Source organism: Cryptomeria japonica, chromosome 9 (assembly GCF_030272615.1).
Source record: "Cryptomeria japonica chromosome 9, Sugi_1.0, whole genome shotgun sequence".
Lineage (NCBI taxonomy): Eukaryota > Viridiplantae > Streptophyta > Pinopsida > Cupressales > Cupressaceae > Cryptomeria > Cryptomeria japonica.
The window spans coordinates 548,449,449-548,464,826 of record NC_081413.1 but is presented as its reverse complement, the minus strand read 5'-3'; the positions used below and the strand labels follow the sequence as shown (position 1 = coordinate 548,464,826).

Here is a 15,378-nt window from a genome sequence, read left to right as displayed (position 1 = left end):
GAAATAGAGATATTTGCATCTGTATTTTCATTGGGAAAAAGGATTATTATCTTTCTGAATATTTATGGGTGAAATTTATATTTTTGATGGCAAAGAGTTTGTAATGTCCCCACTTTCAAATATAATTTAATAATAAATGATAATAATAAAATTAAAATGCAATAGAATAAAAATAAAAATAAAAATATAAAAAGAATATAATTAAATATAATTAAGATTTGATTAAAGTTAATGAATGGTCAAAGGCATGAAATGATAAGTTGTGACTCCTGCAAATATGAGGTATAAAAGGGAGGAGAGAACTCATTTGATGAGGGGAGAATTTGGAAAATGAGAAGTGCAGATCTAATTTAAATAAGAAGTGCAGATCTGATTGTGGAAGGTTGTGTCCCTTTCAAAGGGCAGAAAGAATGAAGAGTTGCACTCTTTTAAAGGGTGCTAATGGTAAAAGGGTGTGTCTCTTGCCAAAGGACATACATGATGAAGAGGTGTGACCTCTCCCTCACATTGAGAGATATAAAGGGATGGAATCAAAAGCATCTAGTGGTATCACCATGGATCAGATCAGATCAGAACTGTTATTAAGTTACAGGCAGTAACATCTTTGTTCTTGGTGGTATGCATGGGAATGTGTTTAATAAATATGCTTAATATATGAAGCCCGATAATGTTCTTATGCAGAATTAATAGTAATATTAATATGGACTGCAATATGTATGACAGTCATACTTAATTTGATATATATTCATAATACATAAGAAATTAGTATACTTATAGTCTAAATCAAGTTATTACTGTCAGTATTTAAGAAGATGGGAATGAGATGTTCCAAAGAGGGGCAGTCTAAATCCAAGCAATAGGTTAAGTCCCAAGATAGGGTGGGGATCAGCGACCCATAAGCCTTGAGGGTATAGACCCAAGAGAGGTAAGGGCTTGGATCTGTAAACTTTGAGGGAACCTATTGTAGTTGGTCTTTAAGCACTTTGGTAACATACATATCCTCCTTCTTCCTTAAAGCTGAAGTAGTAACAAAGGTTGGTACATTGCATTAAGAATTATGGATTAGGGATGATAGAATTAATTATCTAGTATGATAAATTGACAATTTATTCATTAATGATTGATAAATTATTTGAACCATGACAGCTTCGAATAGGGAACATTACAGAGTTTATATTGCTTAAAGATTGGCTTCATATATTCTATTGTTTGTGATCAATAATCTTCATATGCAGTCTAAAACAATATAATATCAATTTCTAAAGTTATTGGTGGCAGTTATATCATCAATTTGTGAGTCTTTAATATTGGTGCAATATTTATGTTTATTGGAGGAACTGAACATTAGAGATATTTACTTAAAGAGTAAATAACATATTTCAGGCAGGACTTTATAGTGGTGGAGATTATTTAGCTTGGGCTTATTCATCCCTAAGGTTGGTGGGGATAATTGGAGGCCGATTCATATTATATGCTAATGTTTATATTTTGTATGCTTCCACATGTATGGGTGAATTGCGATTATTGGGTGTGAGGAGTCTATTTGGGACGACCATTCAAAGAGACATCAAGATAGTGATCATAGAAGCAAGGATGTTGCTGCAAGTTGAAAGGTTGGAGCACCGGGTGTAATCGAAGATCCACATGGAGCCATAGCTACTAGAGACTAGGAGGGCAATATCATTGAAAGAGGCTCTTAGTCAATTTGAATAAATTATTATGATCGCTAAGAAGTCTTTGTCGGGATTGAGCAATAAGCAGCATTCAATTCGATCCGGGCAAGACTATAGATGTTGGCAGCCACAACAGATAAGCTACCTTCGGAAAACATGACACAAAACCAACTTGAGTTGACTGATGCTTGCGATTATAAACACAAGCGCTAAGGTTACATCGTTTCCTACCTATGCCAAAATCCGAGGATGTACTCCATTGGAGGATCGGTATGCTTCTAATATTCTCATTCTCAGAGTATGGTTTATACCATTGTTCATAGACTCGGACTTGGAAAGTACTCTGCAAGCCCAAAATTTTCAACTTGGCGAATGCTTGACAAAAACTGGCAATTTGGAAAGTACTAAAAATTAAAATCTATTAAAGAAACATATTTTTTTTGTAAAATTCAATTACAAAATGTATTAAATTAAAAATTGACATCTCAAAAGAGAAAATGCATGGTTATATAGCAAAAATAACACGTGCAAAATGCATTTTAACCAGCGTTTTACTTGTGTTGACATTTTGCCCATGTTTTTTTGCATCTATTAAAACACGAGATTTAAACTTTTGAAAACTCACCCAGCAAAAAAAATAGAGTACTTGGCAACTCGGAGAGTACTCACAAAGTTTGCAAACTATGGTTTATACGCTAGAACTCTAATTTGAAAGATGAAACATCGTTTTGCTCTTTGTTCTATCTTCTAGACTCATGATAATGATTTGCCAAATATATTCTGGAAATTGAATACAAGATTGTATACTGCTTTACTGAGAGCTGGTTTTATGATTCTGGCAGATTTTATTATAATTTGTTCTTGTTACACAAGCAGGTATATTTTAGAAATTTATATTAGTCAATTCATCATATTCATCGTAGAACCACATTACAGAACATTAGAGTTTAATGGAGAATTCACATGAGAGTTGGAACACAAATCAACTAGACTTCAACAACCATCTTTAATATCTATAAGAAGAGAATTTGTGCTGATAAATGAAAAGAGACCCATAATGATGGCTCTGCCCCTGCTGTAATGTTTCAAAACTATCCTCAGCCTGTACTTTTTTATTTTTGTTCAGCTTCTTTATGACAACCTTCTGCACTAGTTTCTTGAATGTTGTATTTCAGAACCTTTATTAGAATGCAACAATTTATAAGTACAGATTTGTGTGTGTTCGGGCAAAAACAGAACTAAACTTCACAGAACTGTAATATAGACAAAATTGGATCCTCTTCTATTGTTCTACAGACATGTTTCCCTGTTTATATCTTGTTTGAGAGCTTGATTTGTTTTGGGAATCAAATCATTCAAAGAGACTGTGTGATATATGATATTCATGCAATGACAAATTTTTTAAATTTTACAGGTGTTGAGAAGAAAAATATCATACCATATAGATTTTGAAATAAAATAGAGAAGAGAACATTATCAGAAATATTTTATTTTCTGAGATTTATCAAAAAAATTAATGACCTTGCAGGGCCCCTACCCCTTCCATTTTTCTTTATTTGTTTTTATTTTCTAAGTTAAAACCCTAGCTAAAGGGAGCTTCAAATGGTGTTGACATCAGGGGATGCATGGGCATCCTTGGGATGGCAGGGGACATCGATAGACATGTTCTGCTGCTCCCCTGTATCTCCCAATCACTTTTGGTCTGGCCAGGGGCCCAAGGACAGCCTTGAGGATGTTTCCAAGGCATATGCGGATGCCTGGAGAAAAATCGGGAACATGTCCCTGGGTATCATTGATAAATAGTTAGAAACAGTTACACATTGGTTGTGGTCTAATTGATAACTCTTTGCCTTTTAAGTAGAATTCCTGCAGTCAGGGATGTATCCTGATTTATATATGGCCCTCCCTCGAAAGCATAAAATTGCAATATTCTCATACAATCAATTTTGGTGTCCGTTCCTTTTATTTGTATATTGTTGCATTTGTAGTGTAGCATTTAAAGTAGGTCTTGTCTATTCTTTGCTTAATTAGTTTTTAACTTCCTACAGATTTCTGGAGAGGTTTGCTAATTTCCTGTGCAATAAACCTATGAACTTGTTGGACAATTTCTTCAAGCTCATTAATTATTTCCTAAGTTTATCAATCAGTTTTTGCTTCTACATAAAACATCTGAAATGAAGAATAATTTGATAACCTGTGATCCTTACTTTTTGTCCGTTTGTCAGAAAAATATTATGTGAAGATCAATTACTAGACATCAAATCATAAGATTTTTTCTAACAAATAATATAAAATCGTACCATAACAAAGTTGAAAAAGATTCATGAAGTGGGGAAACCATTTGACGGAAGAAAACCCCACATATATAATATAAATGAATTTCAAGATAGCAAGATGACTATGTAACACCTCTAAGAGTTTGAATTTACCACAAAAAAATCTTGCATACTTGGAAGATATTATAACTTACAACTTACAAGGCATATATATATGTTTCACATTCATATAGTATTCAAGCAAAATTCTTTAATAAATGTTCATGTGATTTATCACATTAGATTTTTTCAATGTAGGGGGTAACCTCTACAAACTTAGTTTCTAAAAGTAATTATCATGTTTTACACAGTTTTAGGGCTGAAATAATTATGTCTGGTTGATGGTGCCTTTAACTTTTAAATGTTTTCGGAAATGCATCAGAACTGATTGTTTCCTGGAAAGCAGCTTGAATTTATTTCTACAGGTTCAAAATTTCATTCCATAGGGAAAACCAAAATGTGGACATGTAGTTAATATTTGAATGTTTCAAGCTACCATCTATGAGAGCTTTTCACATTGCAAAGATATTAGTACAAAGCATGATAAGGCCATATAATTTCAGTTAAACCATGCCCAGCCCTAATTTTAATGGTAGTTAGCCACAAGGAAAGTTATAAGTAGATATCACCACCAATAAAACAAATGAAAATCAAAGAAAGACTGCAAATAGATCCCCAAGGCCTCATTTATTCATCATGTTTATCACACTTGTCTCTTTCTGCTACTATATCTTGTTTCATGGGTTAGAACTCTTTGCTTGCATGTTGTTTAATGGGCTTCTGCCTATAATTGGACGATGAACCATGGCATATATGATGATCGAAGAGTTGTATGTGCATTTGAAATTAAGCCACAGTGTGGTAATTATACGATGGAAGAGAAGTCAATTATTATAATATATATATAAGTTGCTGCCTTGGGGGTAGCTCCCTTTTATATTAAAAGAAAAAAAATTACAAATCTTCAAGGAGACTGGAAAGGAAATAATTCCATCTACATGCTATTTGTTTGATTCATGTCCTCCCCTATTCTTGTTATAAAAAAAAAATTGGAGGCCTTCAATTAGCTCTCTAATTTGGTCCTTTTGCTGCTGAGTAAATAGAGTCAGGTGCTGAATGAGAAGGTACTTGAAGACCTCCATCTTGTGCTTAACCAACCCTCTCCTGAATAGACACATTGATTCTTTTAGGTCTCCATTATCCCACATTTGGGTGATGTTGAATACTCACTGGATCACACCAACTTTGGGGGTTTCTGTTGAAGTTCAATATAACACTGATACCAGCTTCACATAACAGTTTCTGAATACAGCTGTTAGCCACCGATTTGGTCCACATCTTCTGGCCCATTATGTGTAATATGTCTGTTAGTCACTCTTCCATCAAATGGTCATCATTTATATTCCTTCCTTCAAAGCCAATTATGACTTTGATGCTAAGTTATCGAGTCTGATACTGGTTCAGGTTTGCAAGTTCGGTTTTTGGGGTTGTTATCGTTTTTAGTTCATCCATACAAAAACATATAAAAGCAGATATATATATATATAATAATAAAATTATAAAGAAAGTCAGTCTTCGAAAAAAGACTAAATATTAGTATATATTATTAATTTTAGATTTATTGTTTTAGACTGTAGGAATTGGGTAGCGCCCCTTATAAACTGTAGTGTGTCTGGTAAAAAAAATTTCATGTGACCTGGTACCACAAGGATAGGGGAAGACTAGACTTCCTGACCACTTGCTTGAGCCAATGGAACGAGTCCCCCGCCCTCAAATATTAGTATATATTATTAATTTTAGAAATTAATTAACATAGATACTAATAATTTTTATTATTAATAATAATATTATTAATAAATTACTTATTTTATTTACATAATTGTTATACTAAGTTATATGATTTTAATTATATTTATCTGATATTAATGATAAGCCTAACTTTAATAAAATAATATAATTAAAAATTAATTTTACAATAAAATTTATTATTTTAATTATAATAATACAATTATTCTAATATAAACCTTGCAAATTTAATAATAATTAGAATTAATTTTTAAAACATATAAAAATAAATAAATAGATTAACCCAAATTCTAACCTAAAACTAAACAAAAAATAAAATTGTAATACATTCACCCTCAAAAGTGGATAGATGATCATGAAACCTTTAAAATCATAACGTATGAACATTTATGTATTTTCACGCAATTTACTCTCTTACTCCTTTTCTGATTTAGGGCACCATTTTTTTGACCTTTAGTAGACGAAACATCACCTAGAGGAGCGTCGATCCTTCGTCGGGTTTGTGGTTTGATTGAATGATCAGACCAAAAGATACTTCGTGAGAATAAATATGCCCTTTTTATAGTCGCGTTGCAATATACAGAGGCGTTAAAAACATACTAACTATTTCGTTTTGTCTTCCTGTGGGAGGAAAAATGAATGTTTGTTGCAGTAGCAGAAAAAAATATTGAAAAATTCATACCAAATTAGCTTGAGTTCGTCCCAGACAAACCTACCGTGATTTTAAAGGAGCTTAGGCGGATCCCATTGCGAACTGAACTTGGATACCGGGCCAAATCAGATCCGAACCAGTAACCTAGCTTTTAGGGCATTCTCCGCCTCATTTGAGCCTATACAGAATGTCTCCTCAATTGTAAAGACATTGTCATTGCTGCATTCACAAACACATTCACAAATGAGCAGTCTGCTAGACATTGTTTGGATTGGATGCTCAACTACTTTTCTTTTTAAAGCTGATCCAGTCGGATAATGTGCTTCCCCAATAAATGAGGAAATTCAATGTTGGGATAGAATTTTTTATGAGTTGGTGTGATGGGATGGTTATATGGTAATCTTACAGTTACTTTGTTTCTAATTTCTAAAGATCATCACAATCCTCAAAAAATTACCCATTAAGTTTGCAAGCTTACACCTCCATCCTTTATGCAAGCTAGTAATCCATCTCATTATATGTTCTAAGCTGTTTGTAATTCGAAGTTATTCCAACTTTCCTAGATATTCAATATTATCAACTTCTCTGCATGATCATAGGCATAGTTTGTCAAATGATCAACATGACGATTAGCTTCTTTGCAGCAATGCCTTATATTTATAATTTAAATAATTGGCCAGAAGACTTGTACAATGTTCCTCAATTTCCAATTAGCAGTCCTTAAACAACAAACTGCTTTAATGCATATTATTGAATTACCCTCAATATGAATGTTATTGAGCTGCTTCTGCATTCATAGTTGTAAACTTGTAACCCTACTAGGAGTGCATGCACTTCCGCTTTATTATTTTTTCTGTTCCCTAATTTCTTCGATATGGCCTATATTAACTCCCCCTTCTCACTCTTGATGATACAACCAGCTCTGGATATACCTTGATTGGCTTGAGTAGCTCCATCAAAATTCAATTTTAGGTGGCCACTTGTGGGTGGGGGCAACACCATTTTGTTTTTGGAAGAGGCAATAATCCCACCAACCACATTAACGGGGATATCAAATATGCATATATTTTATGTGGCCAAACCCATCCATACTGATTTCGAGGAAGAAAATTGCTGTATGACTGAGCCTGATCCGTCAACTCAAGTTATGCATATAACTCTAAGCCTCAATGTTTGCCACCTAGCATTAGTGTGTGCTTGTGTCCTATTCCTCATGACGAGGTGTGCACACTGGTGCAGAGGAAATAAGTTAAACTCCAGCATTCCTAGCCAGAAATATAGTGACACCTAAAAAAGGAGTTACACTGCAAATTCCTTGTAAGGAATATGCTGACACCTAAGAAAGGAGCTACACTCCAAGGAACCTTTACCTAAAAGACAAATAGGTATGAGATAATATAAATCCGTAAATACAAATGTAATGTCCCCTTTTAGGATATTCTTTAAAATAATAGAATTCACTCAAGATATAGTAGTTTTATAGAAAAAATGCAATCTATATAAACGTATTCAAGTTAATACATCATTAGAAATACTCAAGTTGACCAAAATCTTGAATTTCCCATAAATTACCTTGCAAATCTGCTGAGTTAAAGACCCCGTCCCTAACTCCACAATGACGAAACCAAGGATCCTATCCCTAGTTTGCCAAAGGTAGGAAAAGGACCTTGCCCCTCCAAACTCTAGCTCACCTTGTGAGCCTAAACCCTATCCAGTGACAATACCAAGGATCACATCCCTAGCTCACCAAAGGGTAGGAAAAAACCACATCCTTCCAAAACTTAGCCCACCCCTTGGGCCCAAACTCCGTTCGGTTCACAAGTACGAACTAGAATTCAAAATTGATAAATTGCTATATGTACTAGACAATTGCTAAATAATATCTCTTGATGGATTGACAATCAATCCCTTGAATGATATTTGAATGTTCCTAGGAATGATTATTGAATGAATTTCTGAAATTATCTGTATTGTTGAGTGTATTTTTGGAATCCTCAATTGAATTGGTGAATTGAGTTATTTTATTGATAATAGATGATTGTAAATTGATATTATAAAATGGTTGTTGATTGATTTTTGAATTTGTATATATAGTTGAATGAATTGATATTTGATGATGAATTTCTGAATTGATGAATCTCCAATGATGATTGTTGGATGATTAAATGATTTCCTTTGATGGATTCATGAGTGATTATTTAATAATTGTTGATTTCATGTATTGGTGAATGATATGACTGAATGATTGCCAAATTGATATAATGATGATTGAATCCTAGGAATGATCTCTCCTTTATATTTTATTGGTGAAAGAGTCACCACCTTTCACAAGATTTGAATCACCACCCTTCATTATTGCCTTTTGAGAATAATAAATTATTTCCAAATCTCTTGGATTCCTTTATTGCTGAGAGTCATTCTGAATTTCTGCTTTGAATTGTTGTGATCTGAATTGGTGCCACTCCAAATGATTTGATCTCCTTTTTATATTTAAAATTGGAAGGGAGTTGCACCTTTTCACTATTTCTACCTTTTAAAAGAGTCACATCTATTCAGCCTTAATTACTGCCATTTGAAAATAATTATTAATTTTATATTTCCTCAAGTCACTTATTTTCCTCCATTCCTTCCCAAGCTGATAGATTGATTCACTCCTTTTATACCTTTAGTTCTCCAATAGTCATAACTCTTTATTTCATGCCCTTTGGCCATTCATTAAACTTAATTAAATTTATATTTTATTATTATATTTTTTATATTTTAATTATTTTTAAATCCTATTTCAAAAAGGGAACATTAAAAAATAAATAAAAATCCTGGCCACCTTACCAAGGACAAATCTGTTCAAATATAAGAAAACTTCATAACTAAAGGACAGTGAGTATGGATTTTCCATAAAAAAATAAAATAAATCTATTCAATGGCATTTAGACCTGATAACTAGGACTCTAATGACCATATGATATAATGATGATTGAATCCTAGGAATGATCTCTCCTTGAGATACTTGAGATGCAACTTCATTAATCTGTCTTCAACCATATGATGCCATCGGTAGTCATATAATAATAGTATGTGAGAAAAACATGAAAAAGAGAAGAAAAGGTCTAAATATTTAATGAAGAAGCAGATCAACTTCTGCATGATTTGGGTTTTATCCGAAGTTACAATTTTATCTCATTTAACAAAATATAATAAATTCCAATTTCCGCTTAATCGTCATGTTTGCTTCAAATCATCTTGATATATAGTAGGTGATCTTTACATCATCAACTGGTAGTAACTGCACCATGTAACCTGCGTGCAGTCCATTATACAAAACTTTGACATCAAACACAAATCTGATTAGATAATAAATCTGGAGCTTTCATAAACAAAAATATTATGTCCCCGTTCTCAAGATACAAAATCACAAAGTAATGTTCAACTTGACTCCTGGATTTGACCAAGTTAACTTGGTCTTTCTGAGTCTGCTTTTGCATCTTTTATGAATATTTTAAAATGCTACTGATGATTTTAGAAAGAATAATAGGCCTATATAAATTCATGACTATTTTAAGTCAACTTATATCAATAAACACACAAGATTAAATTGTGAATTTTAAATTTCTTGAAAAATGTGTTGATCCTTATCTTGGCTGAAGGCTTGTCTGAAGACTGAAAGTAACTGTTGATGTTTTGTCATGATTAATAACAGTTGTTATAATATTCTGTAAAACATATATACCTAAGTTGTCTTAAACATGGAACTAAATTATTTTTGTGGGTTGCTAGCAATCTTGGAAAAGCAACTTGTTTATTTAATCAGCTGCAATACATATAATTATCACCTATTTTTTTACCAAATGATCAGCCATCTATATCATTATAAACTTTTCAATGAAATTCAGTGATATCTTTCATATGTTTGTGATTCCAACTTTATTGTTCAATTTCAACATGTTTGAATTAGACACTCGAGTACAATCCATTAACTGAAAATATGGGGCTTTCTATCGTGTTTGTTTTATGCAGCTGAAGGATATGGCTGAGAAACTCCCAATGAAAACACAAACAAGCAATATGAGCACATTTCTTTCACCCCATCTGAATGCCTTGCATGAATTGTTATCTCCAACATACACTGGTCACACAGAGGTTCCAGAAAAAGAAGATATTAAATTCTATGATCATAAGTTCTATTTGAGTCCTACTACTCGTGTTCTTAAAGACATACGAGTAAATGGTTCATGCAGTCCACCTGTTACACGTGACACACCAACGAGTGCTCTAGGAAGGGCTTTTGATTATCAAAATTCAGCTAGGTCAACAGAAGGTGCAAGGCGTACAGGAAACAAGATCAAAGAAAACATTGATAAGCTATGCAAATCAGACAATGGGCACCCACCTTACACGGAATGGGTAGAACAAGATGAGCCTGGTGTGTATTTCACATTCGTGTCTTTAGCAGATGGTCAAAAAGATCTTAAGCGCGTGAGATTCAGGTATATCTACAACTTGTTTTAATTAAATAATTTTCTTTCTTGCACCTGAATTTCATATTGACATAACAGTTTAAGGGAAGTTTTTGTTTTCTTGGTCAAATTATGAGAAAGGATCTTGTGCAGAATACATATTTGAGAAGGAAAGAAAGAGTAATAACCGTCTGTCTTTTGCTTTGCTTATAGTACAGTAAGAGCAAGAAAAGCTACAGTGACTCCTGTCGCAAGTGTGCGCAGAACTTGTTGACATAAACAAGAATTCGGGTTTCTCTTTAGGTGGTAAGAAGGCCTGCGATCTGGTTCAGAGGGGCAGATAACATATACATATATATATATATAAAAAAGGGTAATGGCAGGTTATATGTGTATTATGGGTAATAGCAGGTCTGGTTGGTAATTGGTTGAGTCGTGACTAATGCATTTTTGTGGCAGACTAATGTCAGCTCTTAAATCATTGGTGTTCTCATTTCAGGTTTTGTTAGTGCTTGCGATTACTCTTATTTGAGTAATTTACTTGTACCATGGGCTTATTTGTTGACAAAGATATTGTCAAGGTGACTAGCCTATAATTTACTTCGTTTTTATCGTATTCTCTACCCATGCCATCCCAGTTTTCAATAAATTCTTGGATGTTTGTTCTGCATCATTTCCCCCCCTGTAATAGTGAACTTAATGTATCGAATCTGAAAATGCATCTCATGCCTCAAAGACTATGGATGCGCTTTGACTTCATTAGTAGCTTGCTGAAATATTATCATGTGACATAGGCTGCCATGGTTATAGGTTCACAGATCCCGAGAACTATGGCAATCATACTTCAGAAGATATTGAGCCAACCTTGAAGGGAGTTTCTAAAATAATAGTCCAATTGGAATCAAAGATATCAGAATCTTAACAAACTTTTAAGTTTTAAGGAATCAAAAGATAGTTTAGTGATGAAGCATACCTTCTCTTCAAGATGATATTCCAGTTTCTGATTATGTAAAAACAGATTAAAGGAATATTTAGATATGCTGTTTAGAACAATTTTTATATCATGAATGATTTTTTTTTTTTTAACAATATAAAAACTTGCCTTGTTGTCAATGTTGGGGACGGTTGACGGATATATCAGATCTCCTCGGCCGCCTTGAGGACAGCTAAATGTCCCCACAGTGTTTCCTATTTGCACAATGTATTTCAGAAACATTTCGGAATTTTAAAGAATTTTGGGAATGGCCAAGGGATGTCCCCTGCTGTCCCAGCATACACAAAATGCCATTGGGGATGGGAACTGGGCTTGGAGGCTGGGCATGCATCTCTATGGAACTCACTTTATAATGATAATAATATTAATTCTATAAGTCTGAGAGATGTAACCTATAGCTGCATCTGAGGGTGGTCATAGTCAGTAATGTCCATGAATTTTTTAACATGAGACTATTGTGAACAAAACGAGTAACTAGTTTGGATATCTTAGATATCTACCTAAAGAATGCTCACATATATCATTCTTGAGGCACCTTATTTTTGGATTTGTCATGTTGGTATGATAGGCACCTTAAGATTGATATGTCTCAGCATTTTTCAGATAGGTATATCTAAGATATCTGAATTAGTTGGTCCACATTTAAATTACATGTATGATGATTGTTAGTTGTCAAAGGCAAATAAATGGTCTTATGAAGCTGTAATACAATTTTTTTTCCTTTAGGATTGAAAGAGGAATTTGACTTTTAAGTTTCTATATTGTGGATGCAACTAAACTCGCTTAAAATAGTGTAGAGGTTACTATCTTGTATATTCAAATTAGTTATGGTTATCATTAATATAGATATTATAGTTCCTTCTTGATCTTGGGGTGCTTTTTGATCTGATTTTTCAACTCTTGACAGACAAAGGTACTTTATTTGCTTTCAAACCTTTTCATTTTAATCAATCAAGGTTAATACATTCTGACATTATAATAATGCACTTCTTTTAAATGGCCTCGCTGAGTAATCTAGTGCCTCTTTTGAGGACCTGTGGCTGCAGTCCAAAGCAAATTTTCATAAATATCCATCCATATGAAAACTATGGACTCCAATTCCGAATGTAGAGAGCCATTATTAATGCTGGTTTTAAACAGTCTGAAAAACTTGGGAGGAATTAATATTACTATTTAACTCGTTATAGAAGAGGTCCTATTCACTTTTAATGCTCTGGTTAAAAAATTAGTGAGTCATGTTCTCATACACATTTGATGCGTGAACAAGTTATATGGATTTCTGGTTCCGTTGAACGTTCTATCAAATGAATGAACACTTCAAACATGAATACTATGCCTTAGATAGAGCATTTAAGAGGATTATCTCTAGCATGTAATGAATACTGGCAGGAGGAATAGTGGAATATCCAACACAAAAGAAAATAAACTTTATCCCATGTTTAATGTATCCATTTTCTAGTTTTTTTTTGTCATCTCTTTACTTGTTTCTTCATGTTTTGAGTTTGTCAAAAATTATTTTTGCAGCCGAAAGCGTTTCAGTGAAAGAGAAGCAGAGGAATGGTGGGCTGTGAACAGATTGCGAATATATGAAAAATACAATGTGGAGGGGATCACAGGACAACTATAATGTTTTCTATACAAGCAAAGAAGATGACAACATAAAATCTCCTAATACTTTTTTGATGTAACACCCTTTCAGCAAATAATTTTTCTGGTGTCTATCTGAAGCATGCTGGAGAGTATATGGTTTCATTAATCTTTACAATAGTAGAGTAACAGATGTGGCAATTGTGGAAAAAATATCCTAACCAAAACTGAGCACAACTATTGTTGGATTTTGTACTGACTGCAATCGAGAAAGTATTCAGTTTGCAGCAACATATGAAGTGAGCTATTTAGGCCATCTAACAAAGGATCGGGCTTTTTGGCATGGCTTACATTTACTATTTGACAATCTTGTGTAAATTATGTTACATCTTATGAAAATTTGTAAGCCTTGCTAGGGCTTCATGAAAGCCTTATGCTGGAGAAGAAATATGATCTTTTGATATCCTGTATACAGAAGGCTTGAGGTGCAAGTCTAGCTGTTATAGTCAAAGCAAGTTGTGGCAAAATATGACGAGCTGTAAATCTTTTCAGCTGCAGTCATGAAATTGTAACATTATTACTTGTAATATGCTAACCATTCTTTTCCTTTCCTTGTTGCGATGTTTATGGAAATAATCCTTACATCATTTATAGTTGTTTTTCCATTTCCTACAGACAGAAATGAGGAGAAGATTATATCTGCAGGTTGATGAAATTCTCATAGATAAAAACTACTGGTGTCTGATAAATTTAGTTGTCACTAGAAACATGTCAAGGAAATTACATTATCTCTTATATTTATGAAAACTGAGTTCTATAATATAATTTATTTTTTCAGAAAAGTAATATATACTGTATACTGAATGGAGGTTTAAAAATTCTTCCACCATATTAACTACCAGCATTCCCATTCTTCAAAATGTGGACAGCAGGTCTGCAATGTATCACTCAATTCCACTTAGACTTGGTGCTCATTTCTCAATTTCACTTAGACTTGGTGCTCATTTTATGCTTTCTAACAATAGTGAAAATTGTGAGGAAAATGTCACTCCTATATATTACCTTTACTGAACCCTTCTGAGGAGAATGCAACACAATCCATAACAGCTCCAAAATGCAAGGAGACCCTTATTCATATAGCTCTGGCCAATATTAATAATATCCTCGTTGACCTTAGTAAAGCAATTGAGATTCAAATATCTCAGCAAGGAAGCACCCACCACCTTGTTAAACTGCTACTTGGCAATTTGCAAGCCATTCAAACAATCAAAGGGCCATGAGTGGGTGCCTCAATAATAACGAAGAATTAGTGGTTCTGAGGCAGTGTTACCAGACTCGACTCAACCATACGAAAGCCATTGAAAGAATCATATCTGCTGAACTAATCTGAAGATAAAACTCTGCTGTCCCAAATGATTTCTACATAGCTTTGGTCCCAAATGGCCCTAATCAGTCAAAAATTTCCATGCCAACAAAGGAGCTTGTTAAGGTATACCTTGGGACATTCAAGTGGAAGCCACATGAGAAGGAACTATTAACAGGGTTTTGAGCATCGATGGCTGCTCTACTTCAGCGTCAAGTAGGTTAGTATCAATGCTCTGCAAATAGGAATTTGAAATGATCTCAAGAGTTTATATGTTTAAATCTATGCTCTCTCAATATATACTATGTTAATGATGGTTTCAAAACTCAGCTAGTAAATCTTCTTGTTTTATTCGTTTGCTGTAAGATTTCACTAGTTCAATACTATTTCTGGTTATGGATGTTGGCATTCCATTCACTGGTCCTTTTATTCTTCCTCTCTAAGGTCAATACTTTGACAACAAATTTGGTAACCTTACTATCTTTTGAATAAATATTTTTTCTTTATTAAAAAAGGTTTAGAACTAGCTCTTCG

The 15,378-nt window shown here is 33.6% G+C and overlaps 1 protein-coding gene across 4 annotated transcripts in view; it reads left to right on the top strand.

Moving 5' to 3' along the window:
* LOC131060981 (PH, RCC1 and FYVE domains-containing protein 1) overlaps positions 1–14,092 on the top strand; it is a 60,789-nt gene extending 46,697 nt beyond the window's left edge. For 3 of the 4 annotated variants that reach the window (XM_057994476.2, XM_057994475.2, XM_057994474.2), the window contains 2 exons: positions 10,461–10,930; positions 13,419–14,092. In XM_057994476.2, coding sequence (XP_057850459.1) covers positions 10,461–10,930; positions 13,419–13,521 — 573 coding nt within the window. In that variant the 3' untranslated portion in view covers positions 13,522–14,092. Of the gene's footprint in view, positions 1–10,460; positions 10,931–13,418 lie in introns of those variants that run through there. The other variant, XM_057994477.2, reaches the window with a different exon arrangement.
* Positions 14,093–15,378: the final 1,286 nt, after the last annotated feature.